Genomic DNA, 15,683 nt, shown 5'->3' with positions numbered 1-15,683 from the left:
CCCTCATTTATAATAAAGCAAATGGGGAAGGGGAATAGCTAGAAAAAACAGGGGGAATGGTTTGCCTAATTCAACTTTCCCTCTGTAAAATGGACTATCATTTTTTTCTGTAGTGTCCCCTAGTGGCCCTTGGCTGGATAATGGAACAGTAACGGCAGGACATAATATCCTCTTCCTTGCCTTCTCCCTCCATACTGTACCCCTTTCTGCCTATCCTATTGTCAAACAGATAAAATGCTAGAGGACCATGGAGAAAAAGCTACAGCCTGAGTCAAGGTGAATCTTCACAGACTGAATCTGAGCTAGATTTTGTTTCCGCCATAGATAGCAGTAGTGTGTGGAAAAGCCTACATAGAATACTTGACTCAAACATCTCCTCCTATGAACCAGGTAGGACGTTAAGATTGTCTGGGGAGGCCCTGCTCTCGGTCCCACCTGCATCACAAGTACGGTTGGCGGGGACGAGAGACAGGGCCTTCTCTGTGGTGGCCCCTTGGCTGTGGAACGCCCTTCCTACAGAAATTAGATTGGCCCCCTCCCTGTTAGCATTTCAGAGGAAATTGAAGACCTGGCTGTTTGAGCAGGCGTTTGAATAGGCAGTGTAACTGATATAGAAATATGGAACAATTGGATGACGAGACTGGATCTTGATTTCAACTATGAAACGATATGAGATGTTGATGTTTATTGATTGTTATAATTGTTATTCTTAAACTGTTTTCACTGTTTTTTATCATGTTTTATGTATTGTATTGTTGTGAACCGCTCTGAGTCGCCCTGAGGGCTGAGAAGAGTGGTATAAAAATGCAGTAAATAAAATAAATAAATAAATTTTGTGTTTCAATATCTTTACTGAATTCAGATCAATGTTTCCAAAAAGCTGGTATTGAATCTGACCTGTGAATTGATGGTGGCTTGCTATTTTCTTTCACTTGATTTTTTCATTTCTCGATCCCTTATCTGATCCCTTGTAAAATTGTCACAACAAAAGCATTCTAGAATGTCAAGATCAGAGTAAATTGTCTTGATGGTTTTAGGGAACTCTTTGAAAAACATTTTGCATAATTTTTCATTGATCAGCAAGCATGAAAAGGTAGGATGAGTGTCTTGCTTAGGCAAAAATTGATATTGACATTCCTGATTTTTTAAAAAATGCTACATCCTTATGGCTGTTTTTTATTAGTTTCAGACAGCAGTGGAAAGATTTGTGTACTCCTGTGCTGGTTACTGTGTGGCAACCTTTGTACTTGGAATAGGAGACAGACATAATGACAATATTATGATTACAGAAGCAGGTATGGATTTTACATCTGAATGACAATTGTTTCCATGAAATTTTGACTGAGCCTTTTTACACCTATTCTCTTGATATGAGTTGTTTGTTGTTCACGACACAAAATAAGTTATTTTGAATATTAATGGTGGCTTTCACCATTTTAAAGGTACGATTCTATCCAATAGAATGTAAGTGTCTGTGAATGAGAAATAGAAAATGGAACACAGCTAAGGAGAAAAAATGTTAAAAGATATTTGTATGAAGACAGGTAGAGGAATGGGCACAGTATGCTCTTCTGCACTGGTGTGAATTCAGCTGTACAACACTCTTATTTGTTTGTTTGTTTACGACATTTATATACCACCCTTCTCACCCTGAAGGGGACTCAGAGCGGCTTACAAGATATATGTATACATACAACATATTATATTATTAGCATAGTACAATATCAGTATTAAATATTATTATATTGTACTATCTATATATATAAAAAAAGAAAGGGTGTCCAACGGGACAGCAAAACTAAAAAAAACCCGACGAAAAGTTACCAAATTTACCATGCACATACCTCAACCCACAAGGTATGCACAAACCGATTCAAAATTCTAAACAACATTTTGACACACTCACAATAACCAAAACCAACTGAGCATGCGCAAAGCTGCCCCGCCGCAAGTCCCCGGTGCGCACACATGGCCGGCTGGCCAGCGCACCCTCCGCGCAAGCCATGCCTCCATCCTCCGTCGCCCAGCCCCTACCCTCCCATACGGCCTCTTTCCAACGCACCATCCTTCTTCCCCCGCCCATGCCCCCTCCCTCCCCCGCCCCGCCCTAAACGCCCATACCCCAACCTTACCTCCTCCCCCTCCTTCTTCCCCCGGCCTTGCCCCCCACATTCACGCCACGCCCCCACGCCCCCCATGTTCACGCCACACCCCCTCCCTCCCCAGCCACGCCCCCCACATTCACGCCCCACGGGACATCACCCCCAGCCTGCAACTCCTCCTCCCCATGCCCTCCTCTTCCTCCCTCCCTCCTCAAAACGCGACACTAAGGGCGATTTTATTTCTTTCTTTCACTTATTATTGTAATTTATACCCAGCATACTAGACAACCCCCAACTTTTCATAAGATTTTCCAGGCATAAAAAGTCTAGCATGCCAGAATATACGGTAGAATAACAGCACTACAATTATGTAATGTGAATGGATCCATAGTTGCTAATGTATCCTCAGCTGGAGTGTGCAAGATCACTAACCTTGTTTGGTTTGTTTGTTTGTTTTGCACTTGTAAAGATGCATTTTTTAAAAAATATTCACCCAGTTTCGTATTGGTTTCTTCTTCCCAAGGTAATCTATTTCACATTGACTTTGGTCATATTCTTGGAAATTACAAAAGCTTCCTTGGAATCAATAAGGAACGGGTTCCTTTTGTATTGACGCCAGATTTTCTTTTTGTGATGGGAACCTCTGGAAAGAAAACCAGTCCACGCTTTCAAAATTTTCAGGTACAGAAGCAAGATCTATGAGTGAAAGTGAAGTTTTTAGAATAACATGTGGCAAACCAGATATAAATGCAATCTATAAATGCAAACATATTATCCTCCAGCTGCTATTTAAAAGTGACTATGTTCCTTGCCTTTTGATTCTAAGGAAGAGAAAGAGAAAGGAGAGAGATGACATTTGTAACGATTCTGGCTCACCTTGGAAAATTGGGATGTAACGTACCTTAAAGGGTTGGCGTGTGAGCAGCCATTTTGTGGTTCTCAGGGACCCGCAGCACCAGTGTAGAGGCTATTTGCATGAGAGCGACCTGATTGGCCGGATGCAAATGGGTGCCAAGCTTTGAAAGATGGGAGCGTCACAAATATTACTAGTGGCAGCGGTGGGATAAGAAAAATCCACCCTGCCACGTGAAAGATCAGAGTGTGTTTCACAATATTATTAAAAAAACAAATGGTTGGAGAGTTCATGTTGTTTCTGTTTGCAAATAGACTATTGTATCTCCTGGGTTTTAAATTGCTGTCTTGCTACACTAGAGCTGCTTGTCCTGTATCATACAAAAATTGAGGAAAACAGAGGAACTCGCATTCTGTCTAACGCTACTCTAAGAATGTTGTATTCTGCACAGTGATCTAAAAATAAAAATATGTGCAAGTAACATAGACAGATATTGTACAGGTAGATATACCAGGGCATTAGAGCATGAAAGGTTGCCTTATACAGAGTCAGTCGACCAGTATTGTCAACACTGAGCTGTCAATAAGAGTCAGTTCAAAGTTTCTGCTTCCTTACCTGGAGGCACCAGAGCTTAAACATGAGAGCATTAGATCACAAGGTATGTACTATATCTCTTCCCACTTGGAATTGGCTTCTGCTTTTTTTTTACTTGCATATAAAAATAATAAGTGAAAGTATTCTCTTAAAATGTAAGAATAAAAATTAGGTGGTGTGTTGAAAAAGAAAAGGAGCCCCCTCGATTTCTGCCTTCGTTGTGACCTTTGAAATGCTGTTTCATAAACAATTTTTCCCACCTCCTGCTTCCTCAAGTGGATTGATTTTCTATTAAGCAATTCGTTTGCATGTATGTATAGGATCAGCTGATTCTCAGTGTGCTGATGATTTCCAAGTTCAGTTTTCCTAGGAATTTGGAATGTCATGGAAACAGGAATTTAATAATAAAAATATTAGAAGTTCAATGCATTGTCGAAGGCTTTCATGGCCGGAATCACTGGGTTGTTGTAGGTTTTTTCGGGCTATATGGCCATGTTCTAGAGGCATTATCTCCTGACGTTTCACCTGCATCTATGGCAAGCATCCTCAGAGGTAGTGAGGTCTGTTGGAACTAGGAAAAGAGGTTTATATATCTGTGGAATGACCAGGGTGGGACAAAGGACTCTTGTCTGCTGGAGCTAGGTGGGAATGTTTCAACTGATCACCTTGATTAGGCCATTATATACTGTCAGGCCATTATATGCTAATCAAGGTGATCAGTTGAAACATTCACACCTAGCTCCAGCAGACAAGAGTCCTTTGTCCCACCCTGGTCATTCCACAGATATATAAACCCCCTTTTTCCTAGTTCCAACAGACCTCACTACCTCTGAGGATGCTTGCCATAGATGCAGGCGAAACGTCAGGAGAGAATGCCTCTAGAACATGGCCATATAGCCCGAAAAAACCTACTACCAACCCATATTAGAAGTTGTCAGAAAGCTACTGAGAGAAACTACTTGAATATTATTACTGGTCTTTCCACTGCCACATGCAGCAGCTATTGGGAAGCAGTGGATCCTTTCCACGTCAGACAATGCAGAAGGCAGAATGGGGTTCAACAAACTTAACAGGCATCCTAAAGGAACTGATAGTGCTTCCTTGACCAATGCTTTATATTCTTTGCAGAGCTTGCGGGGTTCCTTGCCAGTAAAATCTGATGAAGTAGTAACGGTAGTTCCATTATGGAAGAAATTATATTTGCAATTTTCAGAGTAGTTATTATAGAGCAGATGCTCATGTGCATAAAATAACTCTCTTTGAATCCTTTTGCAACAACATGTAGTGCAATGCATCTGCTCATTTCCACCTAGATCACATTTTTCATGGATGTCACACAATTCTTCAAAGTTTTATGAAATGCTAGAGCAATGCTTCTTAAACTGTGAATTGCAAGATTTCTTTTTCATCTTTTATGAATGGTAAAATTACCATTTATGAAAGATGTGTTAAATGGTAATTTTTAAATATATTTTGTTAAAACAAATTTTGAAAAAATTGTTAAATTTGGTGTTAAAATACATTCTGTTAAAACAGATTTTGAAAAATTCTCTGTTCCTAGTTTGAAAGTGTTATTTCCTGTTTAATTGTGCAGTGCTTACTTTGAAAGTAGTTTTTATGCTCCAGAAACTTCTTTTTTGTGGCTGCCGCAAACTATGTGAAATTAGTTGAGACACAATGAGATATTTATTGAAAAAATATAACAAAATGTGCTATGTTTTAATGATAGAGCCAATTAGGAATTGACATCTAAACCCAGGAACAGAAATCATATTACATCATGTTATTAGTAAATGTTTGATTTGTATACCTATTTTATATACCTATATACCTGGAACCACTGAAAAACATTTTTACACTCACTATAGAAGCTGAGACAAGTGATTGGAGAAAATCACATAAAATCAAAATTAAATGATTTCTAGTTTTTTTCCGTTCATAATGTTCAGTTATGGTCATCAGGTTGTTTTTGTGTCTTCTCTGTTAGGATATCTGTGTGAGGGCTTACCTTGCACTTCGGAAACACACGAACCTCCTCATCATCCTGTTTTCTATGATGCTAATGACTGGAATGCCTCAGCTGACTAGCAAAGAAGACATTGAATATATCCGTGATGCTCTGACTGTTGGTAAAAATGAAGAAGATGCTAAAAAGTATTTCCTAGATCAGATTGAAGTATGTAGGGATAAAGGCTGGACTGTGCAGTTCAATTGGTTCATACATCTTGTGCTGGGAATTAAACAAGGAGTAGAAAAACACTCTGCATAATGAAGATGTATACAAACAACTAGTGGGGTAATCCTTTGCTTCTTCTAATGGTTCTCAACAGGAATGGTTGAAAATGCTTCTATGGATTATTCCCCCTGCCGAAGCCATAACTGTACAAAAAATAACCTTATGGAGAATGGCAGTATGGTACAATGTTGATTTAACAACGTAGATGAGAGCTTTACTGTGCCAGCTTTTTCTCTCTCTCGGTGCCACAAATATTTAATAAATTATTGATAGAATTTAGATGACAGCACTGAAGTAGACACACCATATTCTTTCCCACTGTTTGTTAAAGAAAATAATATGGATTCCTACAAAATGGCAGAGAGCTCTCTTGAAAACATTTGGGCATTCAGTATACTTTAAAGCAATATTTTTTTCTCTTTCACCTTAAGCCATTTAATTCTTTTAAGGCCTTCAGTTGTAAATTGTTCCCTTTATTGTAGCTTTAACATGTTTTCTCTGTTTGTAATCCTGGCAAAACACTCTTTCTGTATTGTAGAGAACATGTTATGGCTATGCCATTGTAAATGACTAAATCATATGTATTGTTGAATGTGTGTTACATGCAATTTGGGCATAGCTAATTAATCTCTGTGGAAGCCAAAGTACATAGGCCATTCTGATGGCAAATGGTTCAGATAATCCCTTCGTCCTTTGAAGATGAAGGAGCATATTGTAAGAGCCAATTTACATCTAGGGCAAAATTAAATCACTTGGATATAAGTAGACCCTTGTGGCAGTGATCATAATATGTGGAATATCACTTTGTGCCGCCTCTGCTGCTTCATATGCAAAAACAGTGATGGGAAGCTCTGTACAACTATTTCCACACCTCTAATAGAAGAGAAATACATTTGGGAAAGACTTTACCAGTATATTATTTTTCAAAAGTGTCATGATTTTTAGTATGAAGATAATCTCCCATGATGAAATGAAAAATACTATTCCTTAAAAAAATGAATTCAGAAAAAATATTGACACTTTTGAAATACAATATATTGGTAAATATAATATATTGGCGAGCTCAATGACATAGTACTCAGCTTTTAAAAGCTTTATAGTAATGGTACTGTCATATAAAGAAGTGCTATGTAAGAGCTTCTGTTTTTTAAGCAAATGTTTGGAAATCGTTAACAGTTATATATTTCCTTTGTACCAGTTTTCTAAGTTTTCAAATATACACTAGTGCCATAATCTAGAAAACTACTTTGGATATGCTCAAAATATGCTTGTATATTTGTGTAACCTTTGACTAAGCATCTCCCACCGTTATTTGAAAATGCTTTTATGTTCTCCTGATTTGTAAAAGGACCCTGATTTGCAGTTAGTAAAGTTGTACATATTTCTCTGATCATATCATTTTCTAGTTAGTGGCAAAAATCAAGAAACCCTCTACATTTTTATGGCAGTTGGTTTTTAACTTTTTATTTTTACTATTTTAAAAACAAAATAATTTATTTTTTTAAAATTGAGCAAGTATTTAATATCTCACCATGATAGGAACTAGAGAGACAATATATTCATGATACTGCATATATTAACTATACTTGGTATATTAACTAGATTAATCTTAATTGGGAGGTTATAATTGAGTTTTCAACCATGAAATCATTGCTGATAATACCAGCAATAACCTTAATCCAGTGGCAACACCCAGCTAGAGTATACTCAGTAAATTAAAGAGAACTTGATAAATAAACACTTACATAACCTCTGTTGATTCAAGAGGCGTCTTCTAATTGGTTTTAACAATTGGATTTAGGCCTTGAGTGCTAATGCTTATATTATACATGTCTGTAAATATCTTAAAAACAAACACAAATTGCATGTACAGGAGCATGAACTGTTTCGCACAGACGAGACAGACAAAATCAATTGGAAGAAATAGGTCACAGCTTTGGTTATAGCTGATAAGGTTGGCACATGCATGAATCTGAATTGGCACCAACCAGCCCACCACATATCTAATACATTTAGATGGTGTGAGATGGTCCAGCTGTGCATCTCCCCCGTGTGGTTTTGCCACCAACAGAGAATATAGGGAAAGCTTATATTCCCCCAGCTGGACAGGATCAGTTCCATGCCCCACAATCACGAGTTCCTTAAGTAGACCCTCATATGGTTGTAGATGAATCTTGGCTATCCAAAGACGTGATTGAACATTGGACATACACACATACATATAACAATAATCTTAAACATAAGGAGGAAGGGTGGAACAAAGCTTGGACAGAATTGGGTCTCACAAGGCACAGGCTCCTTAATTTATGCCCAGTTATCCAACTGGAGTGAAATCTTCCCCTCCAGGTCACTCTGGCTTGGTAAGAAGAACCTGCCAAGCTAATGGAAACTGAGCAGTTTCAAATTTATTGGCTGACACACTGAAAAATGCAAATGGGGGCTTCTTGGGCAGCAGAGCCTCTTGGGAAGGAGGCCCTGGACCCAGCTTAACATGACAGCCACATTCTATGCTCCTGGCCCCTAACCACAACCTGGGCGTTGTGTTTTTTGAAAGTTATGCTCATGTGCAGCCCCTTTTTTGAGTTGCTGTGGAGAAAGGAATTCATTACCCTCTTCACACAATAACCAGGACTCACTTTCATTGTGAGCCAGAGTCAATTAGTAGTTGGCAAAGAGTGGGAGTTTCTAAGGAAGCATCTTCCTATGTTCTTATTGCCAGATGCAGAATGACGGATATTGCAGGGCCTCTTGGAGCATGACATTGTTATGTGGCTGGCCCTGGACCCAAAGCCGGGCACTTCTTCCATACTCTTGCTCCCAATTGCCACTAAATGAAGACAAGTTCTGCAGAAGTAGATTGGGAAGGTATATCATGGTTCTACCTGGGTGGAACTTTCTAGTGTGTCTCTCAGTGCAGAAGCTTGGCCATTTGTATCTATATGTTCTGTGAGCAGCAGTTCATAAACGAAAAATCACATCAAAAATGAAGCTCACCTCAAAAATGAAGCTCCCTAGATTCCTCAATTTTAAACAACTACCGGCCAATTTCTAATCTCCCTTTTTTGGGCATGGTTCTGGAGCGGGTGGTCACCTCCCAACTCCAGGGATTCTTGGACGACACCAATTATCTGGATCCATCGCAGTCTGGTTTTAGGCCTGGACATGGTACGGAGATGGCTTTAGTTGCCTTGGTGGATGACCTCCGAAAAGAACTAAACAGGGGGAGTATGTCCCTGTTGGTTCTCCTGGATATCTCAGCGGCTTTTGATACCATCGACTATGGTATCCTTCTGGGGTGGCTCTCCGGAATGGGTCTTGGGGGCATTGCTTTGCAGTGGCTCCACTCTTTCCTTGAGGGTCGCTCCCAGTTGGTGAAGCTGGGGGATTCCTGCTCGGACCCGTGGCCTTTGACCTATGGGGTCCCACAGGGCTCCATTCTATCCCCCATGCTTTTCAATATCTACATGAAACCACTGGGTGAGGTCATCCAGAGTTTTGGAGTTGGGTGCCATCTGTATGCAGATGACACCCAACTCTACTACTAATTTCCACCTAATTCCAAGGAAGCCTCCCAGACCCTGAACCAGTGTCTGACAGGCGTGGTGGACTGGATGAGGGCTAACAGGTTAATCCAGACAAGACAGAGGTCCTCCTGGTCAGTCGTGGGGCTGACCGGGGTATTGGGTGGCAACCTGTGCTCTAGAGGGTTACACTCCCCGTGAGGGCACACGTCCATAGTTTGGGGGTCCTCCTGGATTCAATGCTGTCGCTTGATGCTCAGGTGTCACCAGTGGCCGGGAGGGCCTTTGCACAACTCAAACTTGTGCGCCAGCTGCGACCATACCTCATGAAGTCTGATTTGGCCAGGGTGGTCCATGCCTTGGTTACATCCAGATTGGACTATTGCAATGCGCTCTACATGGGGCTGCCCTTGAAGGCGGCCTGGAAATTACAACTGGTACAACAGGCGGCATCCAGGCTCCTTGCTGTCGCAGACTATAGGGAGTATACAACGCCCCTATTAAAACAGCTTCATTGGCTGCCGATAAGTTGCTGAGCCAAATTCAAGGTGCAGGTCATGACCTATAAAGCCCTAAATGGTTTGGGTCCCGCCTGTCTCCGCGATCGCATCTCCATCTATGAACCGGCATGGACTCTTAAGGTCCTCCGGGGAGGCCCTCCTCTCGTTCCCACCACCATCACAAGCACGGTTGGTGGGGACGAGAGAGAGGGGGCCTTCTCGGTGGTGGCCCCCCGCCTCTGGAACGGCCTTCCAAGGGAAATAAGACATGCCCCATCCCTCCCCTCTTTTCGTAAGAGTTTGAAGACTTGGTGGTTTCAGCAAATCTTTGAGAGTGATCAGTGTTAGCCCAGACACTGTTCGGACACAACCTGTTACTGTTATTTTTTTATTTCGTTTTGATCATGTTGTGACTCTGTATGTTTTAATGTTGTTTGGAAATCGCCCTGAGTTCCCCCGGGGAGATAGAGCGATATATAAATAAAGTTTTATTATTATTATTATTATTATTATTATTATTATAAATTGTTCCATGTTAGTCCAAGTAACTCTGCATTCTATTTTTCAAGAAAAAAATCTATATAGAATTCCAAAATTTTCCATGTATTGTAATAATGTAGGGACTTCCTAACAACAATTTCTTTGTCTTATATTAAGCTGTTTTCATGTTTCACCTGTCCAATAGAAAAGCCAGAATACTAAAGTTGAGTAAAAAAGCATTTTCTAAGACTCTTGCTTGAATGAGTTCAAAAAAATAAATCATTTGTACAGTATTTGTAACCTTAATTTTAAAAATGATGTATTCTAATTTTGAAGGAAATTGCGTAGATGATTAATAAAACGTTATTAAAGTATACTCATACATTTTTGTCTCACGAGTTCTTTCTACATTTATATTACTGTGAAACAATTATGCACCAATATAATAAAACAGGAAATAGTGGGTTCAGTAAAATTATAAAATCATCAGTCAAAAAGTAAAAGTGCTCAGTGGTCATAATCCACTTTTACAGCTGTCTTTTCTTGCAGACAAGCTTTATAATTTTATACAAGTTTATTTCAATATTGGGGGTGTGCATTTTCAGATGAATACAATATGTATTTGCTTCATTTCTGCAGCCTATGGAATGTTCTATCTTTACTGGTCAGAATGTATTTGTGATTTTACAGTACTGTTGATCATCCATACCCATGGAGTTTGTATCCACAGTTTCAACCATCTATGGCTTGAAAATTAGATGGACAGTGATAATAACAATGTTGATAATGGCTTGGAAATGGATTATGGATAAGTTTGATGGAACATCCAATCACAGTTATCGGCTAATAATGGCCATCAGACTGGTAATTCTAAGTAGTTTTTAATTGTATTGTTTTAATGTTTTTATTTATTATTATTTTTATTTATTTATTTTAAATAAATAAATTACACTGTTCAACGGAGAAAAAGTTGCGGGCCTGAAAATAGTTGTTCTTTTATGATTTTGGGGTGCTGAAAATGAAAATGACATTTAAAAATGTATATTGGCTCTAGTTTTTATGATATAAGCAATCACGTGATCATGTATGGTTGAAAAAATGCATGTTGCGACTTACACTATGGAAGATTCTAAAATACTCTAGAAAGTTTGATGACGCAGTATTAGTGCCGTGTGCAAAAGCCAGAAAGCCCTATATAAGGCCAGACTTTTGAACGGTGAGGGTAAGTCAGTTGAAGTCTGAGAAAGTATTGTTAAACATCATTTTACATTGTTCTTTTTACTGTAGTTATGCCTCACACGTGTGTAAATAAAGCACTATGGAAAAAAGATATCAAGGCAAATAGACTCCGTCAATGCTGTCAGACTACTGCTGGAGCACTGTAAGAGACAATCCTTTCCTTGAATACAAAAGTAAAATCAAGAGAAGCAAACAGGATATAAACTAAAGTCACGATTAAAGCGACATTTAAACTTTCAGACTTTTCAACTACATTAGGCCTACTAATATAATTTCTTGCTGCACAAACATAAACAATAGACTAATTAAATAAATATTTCTCATGTATAAACTATTGGCAATATAATTTGACTAAAATTTAGTAAATATTCACGGTTTATATACATGCAGTAAGGTTAGGCGCATTATCATAATATTAACGAATTACCTATTGTGGAGAAAATTGAAATAGCTGTTGCATAAAAACCAGAGCCAATTAACACATTTAATTATTATATTTGAATTCAGCATGTTAAATTTATTAAGAAATGGCACATTTCATTTCCGCAACTGAGAAAAACTGAAAATTTGTAGAACAGTGTTATTGACTGTTTGTTTTTATTATGTATATATTGAAGCAACAAATTGATGCTAATGGGAAGCCGCCCTGGGTCCTCCCAAGGGGGTTGAGTAGGGCAATATTAGAAATAAATAAAAATACTAAAAAAAGAGAAAAAGCTAATCTTGATTTCGCTATTTTATATAGAAGTTGCCATTGTATTATGCCATTATATAGAATGAGACTTGAAAATCGAAAAGAAACTAGTTACAGATGAGAAATCAGAAATTAGAGGATTGCCTTTACATTGTAACTTTGTGGTAATTAGCTAGTAGGAACCAATTACTTCAACTCTGTTTTTCTCAGTTTTTACAAATTCCTAAGAGGATCAAAGGTTTTGAAATAAACATACATTCTAGAGAATTATGTCAATTGTGTAATTAGAAAGTTGTATGCAAAATCTGTGTATAACATGCTTTCAGTTTTTATTTTCTTCTGAATTATCTAACGTCAATATAAATTGTAATGGGTTATAATTAAACGACTTCTATCATACTACATTACGCATGTTCCCATTTTAAATAGTGTATTTTGCCTTAGCTACCCATGGTAGCTAAGATAGTGAGCTGTCCTCTTTCCTCAGTTTAAGTATTATTCAGCACCTCCTCTGAGTTCTTAAGATTTCAGCACACATTGCTCATCTATTCTAACCATCTGGCTAGAAATATTCCTACTCTACAGTGAAAAAATGGCCTTTGTGACGTGATGTGAAACCAGCCAACAAACACAAGAAATCATTCAAATGGTTTAAATCCTATATATGGCATAGTCCTAGATAACCAACTATTAGCAATTGTACTACAGAACTAGAGAGAGATAAACGGAAGAATAAAATTGCGTATTTAAAAGGAGAATGTGTCAATATGGATACTGTTAAAATCCCATGATTGAAAAGCTAATTTTATGTGAGCTGCCTCATCTCTGCAGATCTAAAAACTGGGAATACTTTTACAACCAGTACTTACAATTATTACCTTATTTTAAAAACATATCTCAGGGCCCTTCCATACAGCCAAATATCTCAGAATATCAAGGCAGAATAATAATAACAACAGCAATAACAATAATAATATAAAACTTGATTTCTATCTCACCCTATCTCCTGAAAGGGACTCATGACGGTTTACAATAAAAATTGGCAAACATTAAAAGCCAAGAAAAACATAACACAACACATCAAATAATGGGCAGTCAAATAAACAACATCAAGGCATACTTATAAAACAACTCAAAAATAACAAATTGAAACTTAAAATATACAAATAAAACAATTGGGACATATTTCTATAATAATAATAATAATAATAATAATAATAATAGATTAAAACATTTAAAATTTGTGGCTGGCTGCCCAAGCTGAAGAAAGTCTCCATTAGTTGAGTCAGAGTTTAATATGCTAATCCTCCTCTCTGTACACTTGAATACATGGGTAAGTTTTTAACAGCTTCTTGAGAGAAGGGAAGGGGCAGTTTTCAATTATTTCAGGAGGGAGTTCCAGAGGTGGGGAGCAATCACGGAAAAGACCCCCTCTCTTGTTCCCACCACCCATGCTTGAGACAATGGTGGGACCGAGAGAAGGGGCTCCTCCACGGATCACAGTGCTCATGTTGGTTTATACACGAGAGGCAGTTTTTCAAATAGTCTGGGCTCGAACCATTTACAGAAGCAACCTGGACTCTCAATTAAATTCATACTAGTAATCAAACGCTGCCCTCCAAAGAGGGGCAGAGTTGTCTTTGGGATGGCATAGATATATCTATCCTCCAAGAAAAGAATCTATGAGGAGGGACTTCGGGACAATTGAATTGAGGTTCTTTTCCTGCCACCCATAGCATTTGCCATTAGTTGTGAGTTTACTGGACTGATGTCTGTGTGCATGCTTTCCTGGTACAGTAGGACTTCTGTACCTGTAAGGAATACATTCAGGAACTATGGAAACAGGAAACCAGTGAACTCTATTGAAATTATTTCCACTGGAAGTTACCGTAAAGTCATCCTGAAAAACTTCAAGAATTCCCAGGTAGGTATTATTTCTAGAAATTTGCTAGGTCCCCTAGTGTGCTCTTCTAACAGAACCATAGGATAGTCTCTAGAAAATTCCTAGAGAGGACATAGTTTGTCAGATGTGGGTTAGTAAAATTGTGGGTTCTGGTCATATGTATGTATCCACCTTGCATACCTGTAAATGAATAGATGATACAACCCTCCTGTTTAAGGAGCTCCACTGGCTGCCGTTTATTTTCTGGTCCCAATTCAAGGTGCAGGTTATCGCCTATAAAGCCCTAAATGGTTTGGGACCCACCTACCTTTGTGACTGTATGAACCATCTTGGGCCCTCCGATCTTCTGGGGAGGCCCTTCTCTCACCCTTGCCAGTTTCACAAGCTCGCCTGGTAAGTACAAGGGAGAGAGCTTTTTCCTCGGTGGCCCCCCGACTCTGGAACTCATTGTCTGGAGAAATTAGGAAAGCCCCTACCCTAGAAACCTTTAAAACGAACCTTAAAACTTGGCTCTTCCGCTGCGCCTTTAGTGAGTAGGTATACAATCTCACATTACTGTTTAGCCTCAACGTTCTGTCATTGGAGTATACGTCGTCGTCGTCCCCTTCGTGGGAAAGTTTGATTCCACAACCCCGCTATAATGAGCCCCCCTCCGCAAATAACCTGCTTCCCTTTCATCTCGCCTGAGCTTTTAATTAGTTTTTAATTAGTTTTTCTTTCAATCATTACATGTAGCCCGCCCACTGTCACTGTGTTTGTGCTTATTGTAATTTTATATTGTTATGTATTCACATCTTTTATGTAATTATGATGATGTTGTTGTTTATTGTTTGCGTTTTTGGTTTGCGTTTTTGGTTTTACTCTGTTGTAATTTGTTCTTTGGGCTTGGCCGCATGTAAGTCGCTCTGAGTCCCCATCGGGAGATGGTGGTGGGCTATAAATAAAGATTATTTATTTATTTATTTTCAGTTCCAAAAAAAAAACAACCCCTGGCCTCATAGAACTGCCCTGGAGTTCATTTGCACTGAACTGGAAAAAGAAAATTAGTTATAAAGCAAGAGGACAGAGAGTACAAAGTAGAAATGAGGAAGTAGGGCACAGAAGCTGGTAAATTTGACAAACTGTCATGAAGTAAAGCTATGAGAAAAGGAGAATGACTTTGGGGATGTGTCCTTTTCCTTTACTGCTGGCACAACTCTACTCAATCATGCATTCTGATTGCCTTCCCTCATAATAGAGGAACTACACAAGCTAGTTGTATGAAATACCCAGATAGTAAAATTCCTGATATAGTTAATCAGAATTCCTTTAAAACATCACAAAGGAAAACAAAAGTGTAGAGATGAGTAACTGGGCAAGTTTGCTAGCTTAAAAACCCCTTTGGACAGTTCCTTGTGTGACCAGTTGGGAATCATTGTGTGTGCCGTTAATCCAGTTTTTCCACTTAACAGAACAATTGGGGGTTGGGGTGGGAGGGGATGATTTTTTTAAAAGAAGCAAACAGTGGAAAAATACAGAAATGTGTTTTCTGAAGTAGGCTGTAAAATACTCAGAGACTGAG

At 38.8% G+C, this 15,683-nt stretch overlaps 1 protein-coding gene across 3 annotated transcripts in view; it reads left to right on the top strand.

Annotated features, from left to right (window-relative positions):
- Window positions 1-10,670, top strand: part of PIK3CG (phosphatidylinositol-4,5-bisphosphate 3-kinase catalytic subunit gamma) — a 47,187-nt gene extending 36,517 nt beyond the window's left edge. For all 3 annotated transcript variants that reach the window (XM_060778371.2, XM_060778373.2, XM_060778374.2), the window contains 3 exons: window positions 1,184-1,295; window positions 2,626-2,783; window positions 5,537-10,670. In XM_060778371.2, the coding sequence (XP_060634354.2) occupies window positions 1,184-1,295; window positions 2,626-2,783; window positions 5,537-5,818 (552 nt within the window). In that variant the 3' untranslated portion in view covers window positions 5,819-10,670. The remainder of the gene's footprint in view (window positions 1-1,183; window positions 1,296-2,625; window positions 2,784-5,536) is intronic.
- The last annotated feature ends 5,013 nt before the right edge of the window (window positions 10,671-15,683 follow it).

This window comes from Anolis sagrei, chromosome 5 (genome assembly GCF_037176765.1).
Source record: "Anolis sagrei isolate rAnoSag1 chromosome 5, rAnoSag1.mat, whole genome shotgun sequence".
Lineage (NCBI taxonomy): Eukaryota > Metazoa > Chordata > Lepidosauria > Squamata > Dactyloidae > Anolis > Anolis sagrei.
Note: the sequence above shows the minus strand (reverse complement) of the source record. Positions and strands in the feature narration are given on the sequence as shown.